The sequence below is a fragment of the Nylanderia fulva genome, unplaced genomic scaffold (genome assembly GCF_048542155.1).
Source record: "Nylanderia fulva isolate GAGA-0341 unplaced genomic scaffold, ASM4854215v1 Scaffold18, whole genome shotgun sequence".
NCBI classification, from domain to species: domain Eukaryota; kingdom Metazoa; phylum Arthropoda; class Insecta; order Hymenoptera; family Formicidae; genus Nylanderia; species Nylanderia fulva.
In genome coordinates, this window is record NW_028190055.1 from 4,232,320 (window position 1) to 4,258,252 (window position 25,933).

Below are 25,933 nucleotides of genomic sequence, written 5' to 3' on the forward strand. Positions count from 1 at the left end.
TATACACGGAGGGAATTTTCTCTTAGAATTTACCTTGAAAATCATGGTAATCGTGGGATAATATGGTGTTGGAAGAATTTTAGGAGTTTCTCTGATTAATATTTATCACAATAAAAGATATTAATATGTACACAGTAAAATTAATGGAGTACATTTTATATCTTATTGTGGTAGATATCAATATTTTTATTGTGGTAAATATTAATCAACAAACTCTTATAAAATTCGTTCAATACCATATTGTCCCACGATTATCATGATTTTCAGGGTAAATTTTAAGAGAAAATTCTCTCTGTGTAGTAAACGATTTCTATAAAATTTTTAAGATTATAAATGTTGCAATAAAATTTAAAAAAAAAAATTATTTTTACAGCAACCGGTCTTCAACTCTTTATCGCGAAAGACGGGACGACCGCTCTTGGCAGCCACGAGGTGAAGAGCCAAATGCCTGCCGGAGTGTTCAAACAGGTGGTGATGGAGGAGAACAATAGGTAACACGAAGCCATCACTACGAGACGGCAATACCCAAGACAGACCAGCACCACGTTCTCGTTGGCCCTGGTGCCGGAGCTCGTCTACGAGACCTACGAGCCACGGTAGTCATAAGGGAGAGGACGACGATGATGTCGACGACGGACGGGAGATCGTCGACTCGGAAGAAACAGCCAAACGCGATCGTATTCTCAAGATTGTGTGCCGGATTATTCTCTTATTAGATCGTTTTAAATTATTACAAAAGATAAGAAGAAGGAAGAAACACGCATCGACGAATTTTTTCGTGAATCGAACTGATATCCTTCAGAAGAAACACGTTCGTTCCCTTATTTTGTACGAAATCCATTGGATGGATTCGCGGAAGACCGAGGCTAACGCTAATCGTTTCGTGAGCGCACGTGAATAATTATTAATAATAATAATCAGGCGGCTCGCGAGATATCGTTTACGTGCGTTTCAATATTCGGCCGGCTCGAAGAAAACATTTATACAAGGATTTCGAATTTTCCCAGAATCCCGAAACGAAATTGCACGCTTGCAGCTATCCGTAATGTCAGCCGTGCGTGCGAAACAGTTAAGGACGATGACAAACACTGGTTGTTTGTAACATCGAACGAAATAGTCGCACGTTTCCGAAACTAATTAAAAAACAAATACATATACATATTTTCTTCCTTGTGAAACGAAGCACAATGATCCTTGTCAAGTGTGTTTCACGCTTGACAGGAGCGTTAGTCAATAAAGTTTAACCAAGAAGGAGTTACAGTGTAGTAAAGAACTAGTTATTAAAAAAAAAAAAAAAAGAAATAACGACAGGCTAAATATGGTCGAGGTCCGACGAAACTTTGCGATGGAAAATAACATCTATAGACAAAACTTAAGCACCAATTTGATTCCATCTATAGCTATGCGACGACATCTTGTCACATGTGTGCAGTGTAAAGTCAAAAAGATAAGCATGAAGAAACATTAAATTGAGAGATATTATCTGTATCGTATGGTTACATTGTGTAGTGAAAAGTATTTTCAACAGCATTTTCAACAATATTAGTCTAACGAAGAATGTCCGGTTGGTTTTGCTGATACCTCTTTTGAGAATTAATATTTTACAATTTCTCTGCATTAAAAATGTATTTTTGTTTTCCAATGTACAGTATAGAGTTTTTTTAAAATCTTCTCTGATTAGTTTCTGTTGCGCTCTTTCCTTATTTTTTTACGAAGTTACTGCGTGTAATTAATTAATTAAATAAACGTTCGAGTGACGAGCCGAAAGATGAAACTTTAACTGAGCTGAAGTAAACGAAGCAGTCAGTCAAAGAGACTAATGTAAATTTATAATTTTTCAGATATTATGCAATGTATATATATACATATTTGTGAACTTACAAAGTAGATTTACAAAAAGTAGATTTATAATCTCTGTATGATATATTGCTTTCAAATATCTTTGCTTTGAGAAAATAGGGCACAGTGTTATGATCCTTCCTGAAACATTTTGTGGATTTTAGTAGATTTCTAAACTCTATTCTTTGGTGGAAATATATAAACTTGGAGACATTTTTTTCTGTATAAATGTTTCACGACTGAATATATTTTACGTACCATTATTTTATTATCGTGTTCGACGAAGGATGTGGATCTTCGTTTCGTCGAACCTTCTCCAAAGGCCCGGTGAATTTTTCGATTGGCACGTGACCGGCTCTACCCAGTAGAGTAATCTGTATATATAGCCGTAGTAACTGTTATGTAGCTAAATCGCTGATGTTATATACATGCATTCTCTCCGTATTCGAATAATCTATAAGTGCTACTGTATATTGCGCTGATGTATCAAAAAGTATGCAAAAACACGTGTTGCGTGCATGCGAGTGTGCGTATGTGTATGCATGTTTGCGTGTGTCGCTTTGGGGGAGTTTTTCGTATGTCTTACAGAATGAGAGAAATTGTGAAAGGCGTGTGTCTGAATTGGTTTAACAGAATAGCGAGTACTTCCAGCGTCCGCAAGGTCCGTTTCGCAAATTAGTCTGAGTGTTTCGGTCTTTGCGGTTCGTCGCAGAGAGAAAAAAAGAAAGAGAATAAAGGCTTCTGGGTCCTCACAAACCCAGATATTAGAATTGTCATGTTAGAGGCGACAAAGCACACGCTAAAAATTCTTGCGCGCCATTTTTAGATGAAAAGATATTTCGATGAAATACTATTAAAATACCTCGAAAACTATTCTTTTCTTTTGATAGTCAATCAACAGCCGTAAAATAATCGCAATATCAGACTTTGTCATGCGGAATGACATATTGGGCCTCATATTACAATCATGTTACAACTGTAGATTGATCATAAAGGGGAAAGTTAAGAGTGTGCTAAAGCTAATCTGAAGTGCTGTTTCGAAATATCTTGTTATTTCGAAATGACAGCTAAGATTTTTAGCGTGTGTTTTCTCGCCTCTGACGTCACAATTCCAATACGGTAAGCGAGGAGTCAGAAACTTTTAACGCGGAGATGTAAAATTGTATGCACAAACGCTTCTTCGGAACGCTCTAAAGCCATTTGCAGGTACGGTTTTTCGGTATCGATCTTGAACACGCTTGAACAGGCGACGAGCGATTTCCTTCCGAGAATTTTCAAAGTGTTTTCCGATTTCAGGATTTCAAGATCGAGTTCATTAATTGCGCCAGTCTCGAAGAGACTGTAGAAGCGATGATGATATTTGTCGAACTATCTGGCGATTCAGATTCGTGTACCCGATCGTAAATCACACGTTTGATAAAATGAGCGGCCATTACACGCTGTAATGTTGCTGTTTTTCTTATAGATAGATCGATACGTTCCTTCCCGTTGCTGCGTTTTCTCTTCTTCTCTTTTTTTATGTGCGTATATTTCTTCTTATAAATAATATCCGAGTGCCGTTCGATACCACTTTAAATTTTATACAATTACGTCTGTATCATGTCACTCGCGAGTGACTTCCGAGTTAACTTTTTACTGCTATGGTGGGATCAAGTCCGATATTTTAATATATTTTGAAAAATAACAGAAAAAATTGTATTTTTAAAAAGAAAGGACGTAGTATAATTTTTCTTTATTATTAATATGTCTCAAAATATATAATTATATATTATTTTGTATTTTTTGTTCAATTTTTTTTTTGTTATATAAAAATAATTCGCATATGATTTAAATTGTCAAATTCGTGAAATTGAAACAAGATCACTCATTACGTAAAGATTGATCCCACCAGTAGTAGTAATTGCATTATTCATATTCAATCATAGTGATTGCGAGTTAAAAACCGAGTCGATCCGCAAGCTTCCGTATGGACGCGCTACTTTTTCATTCGATATATGCCGTATAGAGCCTTTTATTTATAAGATACGCGCCATAACAGGACGATTACGGTTTCTCCGCATTGCGTGTTGCATTCGCCGATTGACGTTAATTAATTTATCGAGCGGGGTTTCTCTCGCGAAGGGGAACCAACTTCGCGCGCAAATTTTACTCCCGAGTGAGAAACACACTATAATTCCTCATTTTTGTACGTCGTACTACGTTAAGACAAGGAGCATCTAGGTAGGATATAAATCTTTTTTTTTTTATATTGCCACCTCGGAGATAGTCGCGACGAGAAGTGAAACCGTAAATAATAAAATGGCGATATGTGAGAAATTCGTATCCCCGTTTTCTCGTTCGCCGAAAAATTTCAAGATTCGCAGAAACCACGATCGGAGATCGTTCATTTCATTCGCTCGGCAGATATTAATGTTGTGATATTTTACACGATACTGTAAGAATAGAGAATACCGTTATTACCTGTATTATTATCGATATATATTGTATTATAACAAAAATAATTTACTTTTATTTTAGAGACGGCCACATCATACATACACACACACACACACACACATAAACAAAAAAGTCAGCGGTTGTGCTTCCGCGGATCGCGTGCGAGGCCGTCTTCCCTGATTTACAATTGTTGATATTTCATCTAATCTTTACTTTGTGAGATGAATACGAAACTTCCATGTGCTGATAATAACATTCTGGAAACCACTCTTGTCTCGGTTATTGAAGAACCTTCTCTCTCGCACATTTGCGGCAAACATATATGTAAATTATATTAATATAATAATTTATATTATATATGTATATATAATTTACATTAAACATTTTTTTTACTTTTTATATGAGAAAAACAGATATTTTATATCGGCATTCTGTTGAATTATTTTATTCTCGATCCATCATTGACACGTATTAATAATGTTTAAAGATAAATTTTACAAAAATAAGAATTTGATGTATTTATGTTTATGTGCAAATGCATGCAAATGTGAATTAAAAAAATGATGATTGATAAATTTCCCAATACGTACGTATAATAAACACGTGTACATGCTTTCGATACACTTTATATAATTTTGAAAATCCAAAGAAGAAAAGAGCATAATTTCATTATTGTTACATGACTTTACGCAATCAAGATCGCTCGAAGTTTGAAATATTCCTCGATGTAACGATAATTAGTATTTACGTTCTAGAAGAAAGTTTCCGACCACTGAGTTTGGAAGAAGTTTTATTTCTCTTCGAACTACAAAATAAAAAAAATTTCATATATATATATTTTTTTTTTTACAAAACTACAAACTTATTGTGCCGATTTTATTTGAGGAGGCAAAATTCGCTTCGACGAATGTTTTCTTGTCGGACCAGCTTGGCTTTTTTTTTTTTTACGTGAGCACGCGATCAAAACGGAAGAATGGACGATGGCCTAGACAACTAGAAAAGAGTCATTACACTTTCTCTGCAGTATAGACACAGATCTATACGTTGACGTAATACATCCGCCAAAGACACGCGCTATATTATGCGCCGTGTTATGCGAACGCTTTCACGATGTAATTTTCGCCGCTGCACTTACACCGGTGCGAAAAACAGATGCTATTTAATTATCCTAACTAAAGGAATTGTGCGAGCTTGTGCTGATTATGGTTTTTCGAGTGAAACTCGTTGCGAGAAACGATTCAAACCTCTCTGAATATCATCTCACACGACGTAATGTAATGCCCATCATTATTACAATTAAGAGACCCCTATTTTAATTTGACATCACACGCATTCTGCGAATTTTTACCTGGTCGCTCGTATGCAAATCTTTACGTAATACAAATAAATGTTATGTACATTTTTTTTTACGTAACTTGTCATTTCGCATAATTTATACTCTATGTTAAAATAATAGATTAATCGCGTCATCAAATATTATTGATTGTCGCGTATTAATCTATCGTAAATATATAAATATAATTTCATCGGGCAAAAGACTAAAGTTTACGGCAATTTATTATATCGCTGATATTGTGCGTAGTTTTTGAATATATTTCGAGAAGAAAAAAGTATAAGAAAAATTTTCTGAACTCGACCTTCGGGCTTACAATATTTGCCCATCGTTTTGCCGAACAAATATATATCTTTTATCTTTGCGATACCATAAGAGAACAAAAATTATGCCGAAACTACTCCGAGTTTGATATACTTATGAGGCTACACTGTAAAAAAATATGTAATATATTACACAAAAATATGTAAAATTACATAAATAATAAGTGTAAAATTACACGATAAATAATAGAAATGATTACATTTTCATTATTTATTATGTAATTTTATGTTTATTATTTATGTAATTTTACATATTTTTAATGTAATTTTACAAAATTTTTTTACAGTGTACGTAGATGTATTTATACTATCGATTACAAATAGAATGCGGAAGTTTATCAAGTGTTACACTGTGAAAATTGTTGTGCATGCTCGAAATGTTCGCGTATGCGAAAACTATTTCACCAACGACTAGTCCAGTAATAATAATAAAGAGGCAGACGGAAAGTTTTGTTTAAATGGAACGAGACGAATGCACGCGGAAACGATTTCGCGTCAACGCGCATCTCTTTCGTCGAGAAAAGCTCATCGTGAAATCTCACTAACTTCCGGGTCATATAATTACGAAATATATCGAGAAATTCAGAAACAATTATTCAACGAATATTTTTTTATTAAAACGCGAAATATTAAAAATAAGTCGAATAATACGAGAGATGAGAATTAAAGCATATATGTGTTTAAATAATAAATGAAATATATAAATAGTATAAAAAATATATGCCATATTGTTTTTCTTAAATAGAGTATGGCTTCGATATTGCACAGGTGTTTGCGTAAAACGCATGTCCGTGCAATAACGAATACATCGTATTTATTCAACTCTTCCTGTCCAATTCTGCGACTATATTAGCTGCAAGTCACGCTACTCTTCAAAGGATACATCGCTGAATTTCGTCACGATGCGGACACTTTAAATCACGCAAATCTAAATAAATCTGTTATTTTCGTCTACTATTTTCCAGTTCCTTGTAAAAACGGAAACAAAACCGTTTTAACTTTCTTCCACATTACGCAACAAACATTATTCATCTTCCGATCAACATTTATTCCATCTCTGTAGTAATAAATATCGTAGTTTTTTAAATCCTGATATTTTAGACATTTACAAAAAAAAATTTAATAAAAATCTGTTTGATAAATTTGTGGATCAGTTAATCTCTCGCAAGATATACAAAAAAAGAGAGCCGTGACATTTGATTTTTTTCTTAATTTATTGAATTATTCTCTTCTTTCAGTTTGAAAAATATTGAACACTTCTATTCTTTTCTGCGTCCTCGACATTTTTATGACATATCGAGGTATAATTAAATTTCAGAGATCACACAATGAGATTTATTTTAATATACTATCATCCATTGAATATAGTATTTTTTTTTTTATTTTTAAGTGTTATTATTAAATGTGGAAATAAATAAACAAAACAAAACAAAATTGTTCTAAATTATTTTTACTAATTTCCAAAAATATAAAATAATTTAATAATTAAATTTATATTCCTTTAAAATATATATATTTTTATGGTAATAATTTAGGATAAAAAGTGAAGACATTTATTTTAATATTTATTCATTGAATATAATACTTATTTTTTTTATTTGACTTTTATGTTACTCATAAATATGGAATTAATAATAAATAAAACAAGAAAAATTATTTTAAAATTAATTTCTTATTTTCAAAAAGTATATAGTAATTTAAATAATTTAAATGTATTATTTGTTTTTTTTTGTAATAATTTTAGATAAAAAACGAAGAGATTTATTTTAATCATTTTTTAAATAAAGAGATTCTTTTTTTAATTTAGCTGATCATTTATGAACATTGAGAAGTAAACAAAGAAAATGAGAGAGATGAAGTAGAAAAAACTTATTTTTAATTTCGAATATTATATGTATATTATAATATTTTTATTTATTTTATTTTATTTTATTTTTTATAGTTACGTTTCTTTTCAGCGATATTGTAGTTAATTTTGAATTTGTATTTAATCTTGTTTACCTATTGTAAAGTGCTGACTTTTATTTAGTCACTCTCGTATTTTTCTGTATACTATAGAGGGGTCTTTCCCGTTTATTTGAATTAATTAAATAAATATTTATGAAAAAAACGTGCTTTTTTCACGTAAATTTTTTGCAAATTTTTTGCAAGATTGTGACATCCGTCAAAGGTCAGCACATACATAAATAATACCATGTGTTAAAAATGACACGTGGTGGGGTCTTGTAGCGAAAAAGTCGACGACGGGGACGTCTCGCTTTCTATTACAAATTCACGTTAACTTCTCCCTATGTAGACCAGTTCTCTCCTGGTCGGCGAATCTCGCTGATCATTGCGCGCGCCGTCATTATTGTGCAAATCAAAAGGGAATATATTCGCAAACCAAACTCCGAATGTTAGTTTAGCGCAAACGGCATTTAACTAAAAAGCTCAACTAAAAAAAGACACAAATTTTCGATTTTTCCATTATTCCGTTAAAGAGGCGTTTATTTTCCCATTTGGTTCATCAAGGGAAGACCTCATCTCGCGACAAAGGGAGCGAAAAGCTCCGAAAATTGCGCGGAAACTGTGTTTCCTCGCGCCTCGAGATTGATTTCACGATCGGTATCGGTGTTTGACAGTTTGCAGTGCGATCGAAAATACACAAGAGCGACTTCGCGGAAGTTTACAAAGTGCTAAATGCACACCATGTCGCATCGGCTATTTGTTCTATGTATTATTGTTCTCTGGGCAAATTTCACGTTGCATCGTGCCTCCGCACAAATTGACATATCGAGGGACAATGAAATTAACAGCCGCACTCTGCCCGCATACGCGCTCGCTCTGAGATTCGATCTTCTCAACTCGACGAGATGCGGGAAGGAATTGCAGGACTTCCGGGACGCCATCGAGCAACGGATACTCTGGGGTTTGAAGAGTTAGTAAAATCCTTGACAATATAATAATCATCGAGGAGGAGCTAATTGCCAGAAGAACGCGATCGCTCGTATATTAAATCGAAGTTGATGAGAATCGCTCAACTGTCAAAATTCTGACATAATTAGAGTTAATTGAAATTATGGATCTATCTCGCGCCTTTTATTTGCGAGAAAAACGGAGAATTAAATTCCAATTGATGTTTTGTGTAATTATCATTGTGACGAATTATATCTATGCCACGAAACAAAAATTACTTCAGACATCTTCTCTATTTTATGAAACTGTTGATTTAAAAATCCTTTTTAAACACAGCATCATGTCCAAAATTGGCACATAAGACATCTTTAAGATGTCTTTTGGATATCATGTCATAAAATTTCTTAAACAATATGTCTTAAAGAATTTCTGGGAGTTAATACATACACATTAAAATAAAATTTCAGAGATTTTGCAAATTATAGACTTCGCAAATGATAAAAAAATTTCGCGTAATAAATATAAATGATATATTCTCCTTCTCTCTCTCTCTATGTTCTTAAGTAGGATATGAACTGACCTATAAGTAAAGATATTACGATATTTAAACGAGCTAATTCGATAAAAATCGTCTATTACTTAATCATAATCAAGTCTGAATATGGCCTCAATTGGAGAATTTTCCGGTTATTAGAAGTGTACGAGCCGCATTCCAAAGGTAACTAGTTCAATCGTTATGTAACGCATTTTATAATACATATAAATCCATTATCGGCGCGATTATGTCAGGGCGCGCGATTTTTCATTAGAGCAACTCGCCGAATCAACTTTCTTCGTGCGTTACACAAGGAACATGTTTCCTAGTCACACGCGTGTGCCAGGGGAAAAGCATTCGTTACGCGCGTGCATACCGTACGATTTTCTCTCATTTCATTTCGAGGATCATGTATCTCCTAGTCAATTGAAACACGTGCGTATCTATTAATGTTCGAACATCGGTACATTAGCCGAGAGTGTACACACACTCTTTTCTAAATACACAAAGTTATATATCCGATAGACACGCTCCTTTTACGTGTGTCTGGAATATCTTTTAACACTGTCATTGCCTGCTCACGTGAGAAATATTCTAGGCGAAAGTTAGTATAAATAAATCATCGTAATTCGTCAAATACATCGTCGCCTAGCCGGTATTATTTTAGTTAATAATATTATTTCGTAATAATAAGTAAAGAGACGTGTACGTTGTTGTGTTAGAACAATTCCTTATTAATCATCATTTTCGTTTTGATTTTTTTAATTGCATCTCTTGAATGCATGTCTAAAGATGCAGCATAATGCTATTCCTTCGAGATTATATATATATATATAATTTTTTGATAATAAAGAGACGAGTACGTTGTTGTATTAGAACAATTCCTTATTAATCATCATTTTCGTTTTGATTTTTTTTAATTGCATCTCTTGAATGCATGTCTAAGGATGCAGAATAATGCTATTCCTTCGAGATTATATATATATATATATATATATATATATATATATATATATAATTTTTTTATAATAAAGAGACGAGTACGTTGTTGTATTATAACAATTCCTTATTAATCATTTTCGTTTTGATTTTTTTTAATTGCATTTCTTGAATGCATGTCTAAGGATGCAAAATAATGCTATTCCTTCGAGATTATATATATATAATTTTTTGATAATAATTATTCATAATTACTATCTTACATGGAACATAATTTTATGATACAGCAGAGAACAAATGACGAGTGTTTTTCTGGGAGGAAGTTTAAGGATGATTTATTTTTTATTTTCAAGTGTTGGATTCTAGCGGCCGATTTCGATCGGGCTTCCTCTATGGAAATAATTTTTGGCTAGGCAGCCACAATCAGTGCTACGACACAATGAACAGAGATCCTCTAGTGCTTTTAGAAAAAGATTTATTGAATAATTCTTTATATCGTGATCCGCAAAAGGAGTTCCCGCCTTTCGAAGTGTCTTACTTCATGGCTTATTTCACACACAACAGTACTCTTCAATATCATGTGAATGTACCCAACGAAGTAAGTTTACAGATCTTTATTAGATGAGAGAGAAAAAAAAGAGAGATAGAAAGACTGGCTAGAAAACATATCAATTTATATATTAATTTATTGAAACCAGCGAGAGAGAATTTACTCAGATTTTTCAATTTTTATTTTATCGCCGAGTTGCAATAAAGTATTTCTCTATCTCTGTGGTTAGCCAATCCTAGATTTCTCGTTTCTTTCTTTACGTCTTTCTTGATTATAGGCGTAGCTTAATCAGCGCGAGAAAATTAAAGTAATTTAAGTTGTCGTTAACCAATATTGCTGCAAACGGGTTTCGCGCTGACAGTCTGAATACAACTTTAGTCTAATCTTTAAAATAAAGTAGTTTGTGGTAATACCACAAATCGTAAAAAGAGAAAGTTAGAAATAGTGCATTAAAATTAACATACTACTTATTAGTGGTAAACAAACTTGTCAAAATCATAACACACTGTAATTGTATATTCACACTTGTAATGTTTCCAAAGATTAGACAAATCTTTCTGTCGAACAAATAATGAGTCATATATATATATATATATATATATATATATATATATATATATATATGTATGTATATACGTAGGTCCATCTTTGCAAGAAGAGATTAATTCTTAGAAACAAGGAATTATATATGCCGTATTTTTTCTTCTTCTAAATTAACATTCAAATTTTTACATATCTTTCTACAAACATTACGTTACGTTACTTTACGTAACATTATTTGTACAAAAATATAACGTAATATTAATAAAATAAATATCAATTAAACTTAGTAATTAATTATATAACAAACAATGGTGTATTTATAAAAATTAACAATATAAAAGTTTGAGTAACTTCTTTAAAAGCGAGAAAAAAATGGTAATTTATATTAACAGATTTATATATAAATAAATTTCTTTTAGAAGATATATATAACATACAATATAAATGATGTAATAAAATAACTGGAAACATAAAAACTATAAATTAATAATAGATTTAGAATAAATTCTTCGTTGTTCAGTTTATATATCATTCACAATTTAAAGTTTTAATATAAAAATTTTAAAAATCTAGATTCTCTCTCTCTCTCTAATACAACATACACAAAATGTATATTAAGCCTACTATAAAAGAAATCTTTCTTTAGGATTTAATTACACTCGGTCTCTGTTTACCAGCATCTTGCTCTATTAGCGAACTAAGCTTCATTCTGGAAATGATGTTTCGCGATAGAGTTTTCTCAATTAATGATCTCTATTCCATGGATTTCAAGCTAGTCGAAGTTAAAGATGTAAAGAATGATTACCAATGGTTATTGAATGATGGGATGCTTATCTGGTACGTCAAAAATGCACAAAACTAGTAATTAACAAAATAAATATAATATATATTACGCTAATATATTACGATTATATAATAATGATATGGAGGCAAAATTTTATCTAGCTCTCAAAAAAGTTTAAAAGGTAATGACAAAGAAAAAAAAGAACAATTTATACTTTGCATACATACTTTGTGTATATACTAATTTTATGATTGCAGTATCGTTTTAGCACTTACTTTTTCCTTGATGATAATTGGAACGATATATGATATATTCGTATATCAAAAATATTTAAAAGCAAAGAATCAAATTAAAACTAGTGAGTATCACACATCCAAAAATTTCTTAATCTTTTTTTCAAGTCAATTAGTTTACATTATTTTAATAAAAGTTAGCAAAACATTTTTTTCGTGTATATATGTATCAATACATAATAAATATAAACAACTGTAACTTAATGGAAAAGAAGATAATTTTTTGATATTTCATTATTTAATTTAAGTATTGTGATTTTTCTATTAAATGTATATTAAACATTCCGAATTATGTACGATTTAGATGGCGAAAACATAACCGAGGAAATGGAAATGGCAGATTCGTCTTTGCATCAGGAAAATAGAATGATCGGAAAAGTGCTAGTATGTTTCTCCGTTTATGCAAATTCGAAAGCGATATTTAACACAAATGCGGATGAGGAAATGGGCGTTCTTCATGGCTTAAAATTTTTAAGCATGCTTTGGGTAATCATGGCTCACAGCATATTATACACGATGGATTATCTCGGCAAGTGATTTGAAGAAAATCAATAATGCAATTTTTCTTCTGTGCGTGAGTCTTCATTTTTTTATAACATATATTAACGAGAATTTTTCGTTGTTACATATTAGACAATAAAACGTGGGCTTGGAGAATCACTAAAGGCTGGGCAATTCAGATATTGAACAACGCAACCATCTCGGTCGACACATATTTCTTTATAAGCGGCTTCCTGGTGGCTTATTTATATCTGAAGAACGCAGCGAGCAAAGAACGAATCGAACCGATTAATTGCAAAGCGAAGATAAATGAGTTCTTTCTCTTCTCCACAAGAAGATTTATCCGGTATGTCTCCTTTCCCGTCTCGTTATCTTGCGATTTGCATGAATAGACAAAGACCATAAAATAAGCGAATTAGTGATGAGTCAAATAAGAGAACAAGGCACAATGACTTAAAATCATATTCAACATATGGATTAAATAATGTAAAGTTTATGTAATCTTTGTAAACCTTTACGTAATCTTAGTAAACCTGAAATGATTTATTTCAAGGCTGACACCGGCTTTCATGATGATGGTGGGAATACTGCAATTGAACTCGGGTTGGTACAACAAGACCTCGCAATTTTACATAGACGAGAGACCGCATGAAACTTGTGCGAAATATTGGTGGAGAAATCTCTTGTACATAAATAATATGTTCGATCGCAAAGAGTTGGTACGCAAAACATGATTTGATTAAAATCAATCTGACATTAAAATCGGAAAGATGACGAAAAAATCTTATATAAGCACAAATTATATCTCTTCTTGCAGTGTATGAGTTGGAGCTGGTACGTGGCTAATGATATGCAATTCTTTATAATCAATATAGCGCTACTGATTTTATCTACCATGTAAGCCAACCGATTGTTTAAACTGTATATGGCACGATCACACGATATATTTGAATAAATACGGCTTGCGAATTTTTTTCAGATACTTTTACACAGCTGCATTCATATTGGTCTCACTTTTAATAGGCTCGATTGTACTCAGCGGTTATATTTCATACATCCACGAATACGTTCCGATGTGAGAGAAATATTCTATTAATTATTTTTTTTTCATGAGACTAATTAATTAAATAAATGCTCTTTTTATTCTTACAGATTAAGCGAACAGTACAGACTTATAGATGTTTTGTACTATCCACCGTGGGTAAGAATAGGTCCATATATTATTGGAACTATTGCAGCTTACATTTTAACACGACTAAACAAAAGACTGACCTTTAAGAGGGTAAAGTATGATTTATATTACTTATGCAAATTTGACGTTAAAAAAGTCAAATCATTGAAATAAAATAATATCTATACTCTGATAGAAAGAGAGAACTTATCAATGAGTCACTTTGAGTTACAAAAAGATACAAAGAAAAAAATTATGTTTAGCTCTAACTTAGCTCTTATATAATTACTCTCATTGCACAATAATATTTTACGTAAATTTCAGCCAACTTTAATTTTATGTTGGTGCCTCGGCAGCTCTTGCAACATTTTCGTATTATTCGGTCTTTATGAACGCAACATATCTATTTTGTCAGCTGCTATCTATGTTGCGTTAAGCAGGACAGTTTGGGCAATAGGTATAGCATGGATTGTCATAGTGTGTTCCACTAAACACGGAGGTTGGTTCATTTACTGATCAATTTTGTCAACAAATCTGCATACACAAAAGTTATCGTAATAGCATTCACTTGTGTTTAATTTCAATTTTAATCACGCTTCCAACGAGCGTTGTTAGAACAAATGACACGTAATTCAATTTAGAAAAATATTTTCTGATTACACCTAAAACGGTCCCTATTTACAGGTATCGTCAAGAAAGTGCTATCGTTCAAAGTCTGGATTCCTCTTAGCAGACTTACATATTGTGCTTACCTTTTGAATCCTTTCATCATACACTCGATTCGTCTGCACAACGAAACAACAGTTCATTTGGAGTATCTGTCCTTGGTAAATATATGTAAAAGTCTTAAAAAAAAAGTTTTTTTAAAGAACGTTCGTTATCAGCAAAGCTTATTATTTCAATTTTTTGTTTTCAGGCAACTATGTTTATGGGACAAGTTGTAATTAGCTACCTCTGCGCTTATGTGTTATCCTTAATGGCAGAAGCGCCGTTCATCATGCTATTGCGAATGCTAATACAATCTCGCAGCAAAAGGAAAAGTAGGGGGCACGAGATTGTAATTTCACGTACGAAATTGTGAGAAATACTATAATATCGTTAATCCGTAATTAGCGTAAGTAGTTGAATTAATGTTGCATCTCTTGGAAAATTACATTTCGGATAAAAAAATAAACTCGACTTTTTAAACCTGAGATATTATTCCGCTGTTTATGCGAAATCTCGATATATCGATGAATGGGATAAGGCCGGGTATATTAGTTTACATTGGTGTTTAAATTGCAATTGGAAGGAGCGTTGCACTTAACTTACGGTTGCGATGAATTCATTGAACTGCAGACAAATGCGCATACGAGTCTAGATTTATCTTTATCGAGTGTGGGCGTATTGTACATAGCATCCACAAGCGGAATCAGTCAAAATATCTTATACTGGCTCGAGTAGACCAAGAGTTTATAGCTCATTTACAAAACTACAAAGATTATCAGACGATCCAAGTTTCCAACGACGCTATGTGTGAACCGGGGAATGTATCCTGGGTGGCGCCGGCGAAGTTACAGACCGATTCGCTCTAGACGCCTGTTCACGCCTACCTTCCTCCAATTGTTTCTCGAGCTGCTCTTTCAAGACTAGAAGCTCCCTCGTTCTTTGATAGACCGGATCCTTAAGCAGAGACGAGTACGCGTGTTTCAAAGCTCCCGGGTTCTCGCCGCGATCGTGTTAAATTATGACGTCAGAGGCGAGAAAGCACGCGCTGAAATCTCTCAGATGCAATTTTTAAATGAAAAGATATTTCGATGTAAAACACTATTTCAGATGGCTTTAGCACACTTTTAAAACACCTCGAAAACTGTTCCTTTCCCTTGACAGTCAATCATTAAATCGTAAAATGATCGTAATATCGGACTTTGTGCAATTATTTTCACCGAATCCAATCTGTTTCACCGAAATATCTTTTTATTTTGAAATGGCATCTCAGAATTTTTAGCATGTATTTTCTTGCCTTTGATGTCACAATTCCAACACGATTGGCGAGGAGCTTTAACCAGGATATTTGCCTGATTCGTAAATCCTTTGTTGAAATAATCTCATATTTTAACATACCTGCTGTCGCATACTGGGGTTCCATCTGCAATAAAGACTCTTCCATGGTTTGATATACCGCATACTCGCGACTGGCATTAGGACAAGCTGATAATTCGTGCCAGAACGATAAAGCGGATTCAGGTAGAGAGGTAATTGACTGTTGGTATACGACCAGAGAGAGACTGTTCTTTGCTTCACTTGTTCGTGTATCCTTTCCCGTTCACTGTAAATGATGTTAATGAGATGTAATTCTCGAAAACATTGTAAGATAAAGCTATATAATATATAATATAATATATACCTGCTGAACAAGAATGTGCCGAATCGGCAAGAATAGAGATGATCGATTATAGTGATTAAGAAATGTTCGTTGAATTCGAAAGCGTTGGGGAATTGTCGCGTTATTTGCCATACGCAATCGATAAATTGTAGAAACACCGGCGATCTATCCGCATCGCTGTGATGTTCATCTCCGTGGCCTATCCTCTAAAAAAATTTTAATCATCATTAATTATAGACATGACAGTAATATAAGATACCGTAGAAATGTTTACAAATCATTGCCTTCTCCATAGAGAGACAACTTTAAAAGAGTTTGGTATCGTGATACCTGTTGAAATTTGTGCCCAAAACTAAGCCACTCCTTTTCTATTAGTACCTCGAATCCCTTGACCGTTCTATAATATGGATCTAACATTAACATTGCGAGAGCTGTAAGCTAAAAAAAGAAGTACAATATGTAATAAATGCAAATTTTTAAATAATAATGTTAAATATGTTAGAATTAAAGAGAATTTACCTGTGCTGTTCGATCCCAACCATCGGAACAGTGAACTAGAACAGAGGTCTTATGATTCTCGACTTTATCCACAATTCTCACAGCCCCAGCGAGAACACACTTGATATGTTTGAGCCACATTGTTGATTCTATGCCAGACAACCATCGAGCTTCATCGATTGTAGGGAAACATAATTCTAAAAATTTAGAACATACATATATATATGTATAAAAATAAAAACGTTAATATAGATAAGTTCTGATACCTTTTAACTTTCTGAGACTTTCCCTCATAACATGTATATTGTGAATATCGAGAAAGACCAATTCCGCGTTCTGATAAGCGTCTTCGCTCTCATATCCGCCGCCTTTCGCCTTATTCGCTATCGCGTTTGGCATCGGCCGCGCGTCCATGATGAAGAGTTTATGACTTTGTGCGTTGGCGTCCATTATCAGCTGGACGTACCTCTCGTCCTCGCGACTCCGTTTACCGCCGACGCCTACTAGTGGCTGTGCGCAACGAGTTATCGTCGCTTGGCTTTCCGGATGGATCCACGAGAGAACCGGCAATCTAAATCTACTTCTAAAAGAGGCGGATGCTTGAAGATCCTCGTCGGTCGCCGCAGCAGGCACTGCCCAGACAGCTGGATAACTGTCGCATAGCGAATACGTGTCGTTGATTTTGGATATCTTCCACATATCATTATTTACACCCTGAAATTCGAGGAAAAAATAAATAGACGAGTTGTTAATCAATGTTTGTCAAATTAAATGAATAATTTGTATTTACAAAACGTATGTACTTTTGAAGTAGCTTCAAATTTTAGATTGAGCATCACGTTTCTCGATATGTATTGTTACATACCATTCTTTTCAACTCTGCGATAGGCTCGTAAACATTCCAACCATTTTCAGAAAACGACTCGGAGTATTCAAAGGCAAACAAAGGTAACTTGTGAGATAATGGAAAGGAATACTGTTGTAGCTTCTCGAACACATCTCGTCTGGAATGATTCTCTTGCTTGTGTGCAAATCTGAGATTCCTCATGTCTTTACAAAATATTTCGATCCCGTAAGAATTTTCTCCTCTACTCGACGCACCGCCGACTTTTTCAATTCGGCTGACGACGCCCAACGGCACTTCAACAATGTAAGGCGTTTCTCGATCTATACTACGAAAATGGAGCTTGTAGTTTGTAACACTAAGAATCCCCCTGGCAGGTCCCGAATAAGGACACAAATATGTGACTTCGTGCGGAATTCCTTGCATTCGTTCTCCATTCAGGAGTGGTGGTCCCGTATCCCCTCCAGACAAATTCTAATCAGAATAACAAAATAATTTACTAATTACACAGACACGCAATGTAAGAGTAAGGATTTTCTAGCATAACTTCAACAGAATAAAATGATGACAAGTAAATATATCGTAAAGTAAAAGTGAAATAATAGGGAAATATTTTTTACACAACAGAACATATTACATTTTAACACAAATGCTCTTTTATCAATAGATATACAAATTAAAAATACTATAATTGCACAAAAGAGGAAAAAGAACGAAAACTGTATGCTGTGCTTTGAAATTCGCTATAAAACTCACTTTTACTTGATTATCTTTTTTAGCCTCTAGAGCAGAGACTATATTATTATCTGTTGAAGTAGAGCTTGAGGAAAAACTTTTTGAATGTGACGCTTTATCCCAACTCTCCTAAAGAAATTGCAGATCCATTTCAAAGTTCAATAAATAGAGTGATGTATATATTATTTGTCTTAATTTTTAGTCACTATTAACAATCTCATTCATACCGATTCTTGGCCCATTTTCGAATTAAGCGAACTGCTCTTGCTGTCTGAGTTGAGGGAATCTGAACTGGCATTCTTCGAGTTACTTTGCTCCGCACTAAGAAGCTCTGCACTGCCCCTCTTTTCCATACTTGTATCAAAGGTAGCTCCAAATTTTTCTACTTTCGTTGCAACGACATTCTTGTATTTGTAGTTTTATTCACTATTAATCCGTAGGATTAGTACAGTCTATTTGCACCTGTACATAATAAATTATATTTTGAAATATGGTGAAAATAAACCATTAATAATAAACTTCTTCCGAGTAATTTCAAAAATTAAATTAATCAAAATAACAACGACACTGTCCAAATATTAAATATTATTAAATCGAGCAGAGAATTTACTTGTCGAGTGAAATTAAATTCAACAAAATAACAACGACACACTGTCTGAATATTAAATATTATTAAATCGGACAAAGAATTTACTTGTCAAGTCCAAGCACAAATAAATAAAATAAAAAACATAAGCCGTGGAAGCGGTTCTCTACGTGTCGAGAATTTAAACTTCCGCGAGACATAACCTGACAAGGTTCGCGAAATAATATAACGAATAAAACAACGTCGAGGGAGGATGATTTCGAGCGTTACATTAACGAGATTACATTAAAATACGTCGCGAGTTACATAGAAAATTTACGGGCAACGAAAAAATTTGAAGGAACGATTCGAGAGACCGGAATCGTGTCGTGCCACGCCCGGAATGGAATTCACTTTTATCGTTCATCGAGACATGCGGAAGTCTCGGTCGCTTCGATCTCTAAAGAAACAAATCGAATACGAACCTGTCTAACGCGTACTTTATATAATACTCATATCTTAGGACCGTCCGTCCCTCCTGTCAGCGCAACAGTGTACTTTTGACAGACGCCGCCATCTTGCAAATAATCGCTGACAGGTGACGCTGCTCTCGATCCTCGATTTATCGATCTCTCGATTCTCGATTTCTCGACGTCACGTGATCGCGTGAAATTGTTCGGAGGAAAATACGCGAGTAGCAACGCGAGTATCCAGAAATTCTTTTTTGAGGATCATGCAACAGCTGATTGAAACATTTCGCGAGGTAAGTAAACATTTTTTTTCTCCGCAAACGCGGGTTCTATATTAAGGTAAGACTGAAAAATTATAGAATTCCGATCATTTCACGTGAGATATACACTCTCGTTGGACGAAGAGGTTTGTTTTACTAAATAACGATCTGGACCTAATGTATAAGTCACCGTAAATATAAACAAAAATATGTTTTATTTAAATTGGAAGCTCATGATTTAATGAGCTCCAGATTTATGAACGAAAAATCGCTCCAAGATATATATATATATATATATATATATATATATATATATATATATGTAATGAAATAATAAATTTTACAATCATATCGATATGCTTTAAAGTTGACACAATTCTTTTTTTCTGATACAAATTCGCAACACAATCATTTTAGAAAGAGACCGATTTATTAAAAGTTGCGAAGAAAACATCTTCATGGACAAATAATTCTTCGTTAAGAAATCGCTCGATAAGCGGCCTCGATAAATGCATTTCTCGGCAAATTTCGACAACAAATTCATTTCAACGTGACGTCATAATGTATAATGAGTCAATTCGTTTTGATTTGAGAAAAAGAAAAAATCCCACACAATACAGGCACGTGCTCGCCTCTATCATCCTTTGGCGAAATGCGATTACATCCGTATCGTACGGGTTCCGGGATGCCTAAATCTTATTAAGTGTCAAATCGGATTACACGCCGGACTCTGTTCGCTGCTCTTGTTATTCGCTCTGATGGACGTCACAACTTCGCGTGAGTGCCGAACGACTTGTGAACGGATCGATGAGTATTAAATTCATTGTCTGAAGTCTTTAAGGTGCTTCGAAAAAAATAATATTTTAATAAAGCAAGGTCCTCTTCTATGTAACGAAACGTGGAAAAAACCAATTCAGAGAATTGCATTTAAAATATTTCGGTCATATATAAATGTATCAAATTATATTCATAAGCGTGTTCAATTAAAATTTATTCTTATCGTTGAAATACATTTTATACTTTTTGAAAAAAAATTATAAGAAACATTGCTGATAAAGTATTATTAATTATGCAATTGGGATTAAATTTTTAATAATAGAGAGATAATAGAACTTTCTATTATTTAAAATTTGAATCAAAAGAAAGAAAATTTTAAATACCTTGGTCATATATAAATGTATCAAATTATATTCACATAAGCCTGTTCAATTAAAATTTATTCTTCCCGATTATTAAAATATCTTTGAAATAAATTTTATACTTTTTGCAAAAAAAAGTTATAAGGAACATTACTGATAAAGTATTATTAATTACGCAATTGGGATTAAATTTTTAATAATAGATAGCTAATAAAACTATTATTTAAAATTTAAACCAAAAGAAAAAAATGGTTTAATATCTCGGTCATGTACAAAATATATCTGTCAAATTATATTCATAAATCTTTTTAATTAAAATTTATTCTTCTCGATTATTAGAATATCTTTAAAATAAATTTTATACTTTTTGTAAAAAAAGTTATAAGAAACATTGCTGATAAAATATTATTAATTATGCAATTGGAATTAAATTTTCAATAATAGCTATAGATAGATAATAGAATCTCTATTATTTAAAATTTGAACCAAAAGAAAAATGTAGTCTAAAGCTTATCGTTAAGAGAAACTTTTAAAGAATTTGAAGCAATTTCTACACAAAATTGTAAAAGATATACATGACACGACCTATATCAAGGAGAAATATATTTCAGTTGATTTCCTAGGTAGACTTAGGTAGGCAAACACGCTCAATGCAAAGAGCGATAAATTGTAGCTGTGACAATTGCAATCGTTATAAATCTTGCATCTTTCACGCACGGTTGCAACATACTGTTATTAATTACATCGTCAGCGCTGGCAGTAGCTAGATATATAGGTAATAATCTAACTGCGAAGTTTGTTGAACAATCACGTGTGTTGTACACTCGGATTGCGACGAATTTGCGACGACGGAGTTGCAACTTCCTTTCCAGCCGTTTGAGTTATTCACCTGCAAAGCCTGGCAATAAACATGAAAGAGACCGCAATATTGTGTAACGCACGTATAGGGAGAAATTGTGAATTTATTTGTAAAAAAGGAGGATTGTTCGACAGAACAAAAAAAGTATAAGATCGACAGTTCGAGAGTGATGCAGCGAGTTTTGATTATGTGTATATATCCCATATGTGTATATAGAGCGCGTAACATGAAATATAAAACTCTCATCATCAACTATATTGTATATAGTTAACTTTAAACATGGTCAACATATAAATATACAGTCATCACATTAAGTTAAACGTATCCATACAATATACGTACAGCGAATCTATACACAGCGTATAATTATAAGAATCTTTTAATTTCGACATCCTCTTTTGTTGTTCATTTCTTTTTTTTAGATGCATTTATGTACCTTTATACACTCACATGCATTCTTACATACATACTCACATACATTCGCATATACATATATATACTCTCGTCGTGTATAGTATACATGTATTATACAAAAACGCTGGTCGCGTGTCTTCCACCCGTGAAATAATCACGTGAGTATGTGGAGACGCTACCGGTTAGAAAAAGAGGAAATCAGAAACGGAACAGACGAATAAGATGTATCGCGTATGCATAATATACGCACATTCTGAGTCCTCGCGTATCACGAGAGAAGAACAAAGTACTATTTCGTAGGAGGCCCCTTTCGTTTACACATTCCGCACATTCGGCTCGCGTGTAAGATTTTGGCACTTGTAGCGAAGAATAATTTCATCTGCTGCGCGCGAAACAGCACTTTTATTCCCTCTCGTTCTTCCTCTTTCTCGGATGATACTCCGCTCGGATGACGTAGGCCAGCCATCGATGCTTCCTGGGAGAGTCCTCGTAGAAATCGTTACCGAGAAAAAGATTCAAAGCGCGAAAAGCTTTAAGGAACACAGAATAGTACGACTCGCATTCTCTCATTATCCTCAGTTCTTAGTCTTTCCTTCTTCATCCTCTTTCCCACTTCTTCTTCTTCCATCAGTCACCACTCGGAGGAAGCGTCTCTTCGTCTCTCTTCAAGGACGTCCTCACGGACGTCCGGGGTCCCCGTCTCTCGACTCTCAGCCGCAGAGCTCAGTCTTTCTTATCTCGCCGATCGCTGCTCCCATCCCGGTCACGTCATCTGCGCGGCGTTGAAGCCCCGTCTTCTCGCGGGCGCGGCAAAGTGTTGGGAATTCGCGGCGATCTGAAAGTGCTGAACGTACGGATTGTTCCTGAGGACGTTTCCGCCGGCCGAGCCGGCCGAGTATTGGGGCACGGCGATTATACCGGTCTGTTGCAGATACTGCTCGCGATAGAGCGCCTGTTGCGTCACGTACTCCCCATTCACCGGGTTCTGCCCGACGTAGTGGAGCTTCTTCGACTGCTGCTGCTGCTCGCTCACGACCGAGCACTCCTTACCGTAGGCATCCTGAACGTATCGCGAGCCGATCGGCGACGAGCATCCAGGCGGTGTCGCCGTCTTCACGCTCTGCGTCGGGCTCTGGGTGATGGATTCCAGGACGTGTCGCGGCATATTCGGCGACGGACAGAAGTGACCCATGTCCTGCAGACCGTCCACCCGATTCGCGTTACGCACGAAGATCGGAGCGCTTTCCGGTCTACCGCCCACGATGTTCCTCATGCCCTCGCGGTCCTTGGCGCTCAGACTCTGCCGGGGACTGTTCAGCGCGGACGCCCGACTCTTCTGGTTAGACGGTAAAGACGTACCGTCCAGCTCGGAGACGCTGGACCAGGTCACGCTGGCCAGCTCCCAGCGCCGAAGCAGATTGGACACTCGCTCCGCTCGATTCACCGTGTCGAGGCTCTCGTCGTAATCCGGACCCTGCAAGGAGAGAATTTTTCTCGTTAGATTTTTTACCGTCAAATTTTCACTACAAATTTTATCATGCTTGGCGATAAGCCGAAAATTACCATGTTTCGTTTTCAAATTTATATGTATAAAATATTTTGTTTATCACCTTTTTTGCATCTATTCTATTTAAAATATTTAAAAAATTGTAATGTTTTTAATATATTTTTGGTACATAGAGAGAATTTTCTTTTAGAATTTACCCTGAAAATTGTAGTAATCGTGGAACAATATAGTATTGAAAGAATTTTATAAGAATTTCTCTGATTTATCATAATAAAAAATATTAATATATGTATATAGTAAAATTAATCGATTTTAAAATGAATCATATTTTATATTATCTTATTATGGCAGATATTAATATTTTTATTGCGATTAGGTTGTGGTAAATATTAATCAGAAAGAAACTCTTATAAAATTCTTCCAATATTGTTCGATTATCATGATTTTTAGGGTAAATTCTAAGAGAAAATTCTCCGCGTATAAATTTTTTCGTGCTTGGCATGCCGAAAATTACCATGCTGCATTTTAAAATTGATATGTATGAAATATTTTATATGTATCTCTTTTTTGCATATATTCTATTTAAAACATTCAAAGAATTCAAATGTTTTTAACATTTTAATATATTTTAAAATTATTGAAGTTTTATTATATATTTTATGTGATAAACAGATATGTACACAGAGAGAATTTTCTCTTAAAAACCCTGAAAATCATGATAATCGGATAATGTATGGTATTGGGGAAGAGTTTTATAAGAGTTTCTCTAATTAATATATTAATTATTAGAGAGAATAATATATTTATTATTCTCTAATATATTTATTATTCTCCAATCATACATATATTAACTAACTCTATTGTTCCACACAATTACCATGATTTTCAGGCTAAATTCTAAGAGAAAATTCCCTCCGTGTGAAATTGGACAAAGAGCTTGTAGAGAAGGAGAAAGATTGGGAATCAAAGAGGGAGAATTGACGTTTTACCAGATGATTGACGGTATATTTTAGTATTTGCCGAGGAAGAAAATAGGCCGAAGTGCGCACGAAGAGTCTAAGAAGCATACATATATATTGCTTATACAGTCTCTAATTAAACTTCTTCGAAAAGGATGAAAGGCTCGCGATGAATAGTGGCTCAACTTTTTTCATCAACTACGTGTATAATTTTAGCGAGCGCTAATTCACGATCGAGTGCTCCCGATTAAACTTCCATCACGTGCATCACGTCAACGCTGCGCCGAAAAGATATCCGTGCTAATAATTACGCGGAACTTCCTATCCGTTCTCCGGCTGCGCTTTAAATCTCTCTCTTTCTCGATACACGTATATCTTCGGTACGACTTTTTTGATTAAAAACTTCCGGCTTATTCGGCTAGTTTATTGCAAATTGTTTTCGCGATGAAAAAAGAGCTCGAGTGAAAAGCTCATCGATCCGGCGTGGCTTATAAAAGATTCTTTGCACAAAAGCGACAAAGAAGACAGTAATCTATACCCGATGTGTGTGAATCTCGAACAAAAATAGACGCGAGAAGCGCAAAACAATCAATAAAAAAACAATAAAGATTTCAAGAAAAAGAAATATTCACGATCAATTGCGCAAAGTCGAGTATAGATATTCGAGGTCATACGCTACATTAATTGTGTCAATTCAAATAAATGTAGGTATTGATGCGACATTTTTTTTCACGAAATTAGCATATTTTTTTGCAAATAGTCAGGCCTAATTGAAGCACGCTTCAGCAAATTTTCAAAGTTCTGAATAACCGAGTACGATGAATAATTTATTTTAACGCGACGATTGTTTAATGTTTTCGCGCTTATCGATTCCATATTTGCAGTTGAAATAAATTAAATTATGTAATAAATTATTGAATAGAAGCACAATTTTGTTCAATTCAATTAGCATCGCATTTTTTCAAAATGTCGAGCTTAAAATTTCTCGATATTCTCGGTATTGTTATAATTATATGAATTATACGCGCGGGTATATCTAATATATTTTATATTTAGCATTTTTTATTGAATAACGATACGGAAATAAAAAAGTAGCAACGGATGTGTTCTTCTATACGAGACGTATATAATATCGTGGAGATAATAATCTCTAGATTTTCTGCAAAATCGGCTTGT

General features: G+C 34.1%; 4 protein-coding genes across 8 annotated transcripts in view; 2 read left to right on the forward strand and 2 right to left on the reverse strand.

The window, feature by feature from the left end:
• LOC114935608 (uncharacterized) overlaps positions 1-4,542 on the forward strand; it is a 72,919-nt gene extending 68,377 nt beyond the window's left edge. For all 3 annotated transcript variants that reach the window (XM_085481530.1, XM_029308482.2, XM_029308483.2), the window contains one exon: positions 374-4,542. In XM_085481530.1, the coding sequence (XP_085337656.1) occupies positions 374-495 (122 nt within the window). In that variant the 3' untranslated portion in view covers positions 496-4,542. The remainder of the gene's footprint in view (positions 1-373) is intronic.
• A 3,658-nt stretch (positions 4,543-8,200) lies between these two features.
• Positions 8,201-15,335, forward strand: LOC114935676 (nose resistant to fluoxetine protein 6). Its single transcript, XM_029308578.2, has 13 exons — positions 8,201-8,848; positions 10,654-10,898; positions 12,040-12,230; positions 12,435-12,535; positions 12,775-12,999; positions 13,104-13,317; positions 13,525-13,690; positions 13,789-13,868; positions 13,951-14,046; positions 14,124-14,253; positions 14,467-14,641; positions 14,827-14,969; positions 15,059-15,335. The coding sequence occupies exons 1-13, from the start codon at positions 8,611-8,613 to the stop codon at positions 15,221-15,223; spliced, it is 2,169 nt and encodes a 722-aa protein (XP_029164411.1). The 5' UTR covers positions 8,201-8,610; the 3' UTR covers positions 15,224-15,335.
• A 156-nt stretch (positions 15,336-15,491) lies between these two features.
• Positions 15,492-19,734, reverse strand: mtm (phosphatidylinositol-3-phosphate phosphatase). Of its 2 annotated transcripts, XM_029308579.2 has the most exons (10): positions 19,635-19,734; positions 18,812-19,046; positions 18,606-18,713; positions 17,871-18,323; positions 17,272-17,719; positions 17,027-17,202; positions 16,838-16,945; positions 16,529-16,713; positions 16,246-16,450; positions 15,492-15,804 (listed from the first exon to the last, which is right to left on the reverse strand). In XM_029308579.2, the coding sequence occupies exons 2-10, from the start codon at positions 18,935-18,937 to the stop codon at positions 15,652-15,654; spliced, it is 1,962 nt and encodes a 653-aa protein (XP_029164412.1). In that variant the 5' UTR covers positions 18,938-19,046; positions 19,635-19,734; the 3' UTR covers positions 15,492-15,651. The 2 variants fall into 2 exon arrangements, with proteins under 2 accessions (XP_029164412.1, XP_029164413.1); XM_029308580.2 differs by lacking the exon at positions 18,606-18,713.
• Positions 19,735-21,962: 2,228 nt separating this feature from the next.
• The window catches only part of tow (target of wingless), a 55,542-nt gene continuing 51,571 nt past the window's right edge, over positions 21,963-25,933 (reverse strand). For both annotated transcript variants that reach the window (XM_029308585.2, XM_029308584.2), the window contains one exon: positions 21,963-23,765. In XM_029308585.2, the coding sequence (XP_029164418.1) occupies positions 23,055-23,765 (711 nt within the window). In that variant the 3' untranslated portion in view covers positions 21,963-23,054. The remainder of the gene's footprint in view (positions 23,766-25,933) is intronic.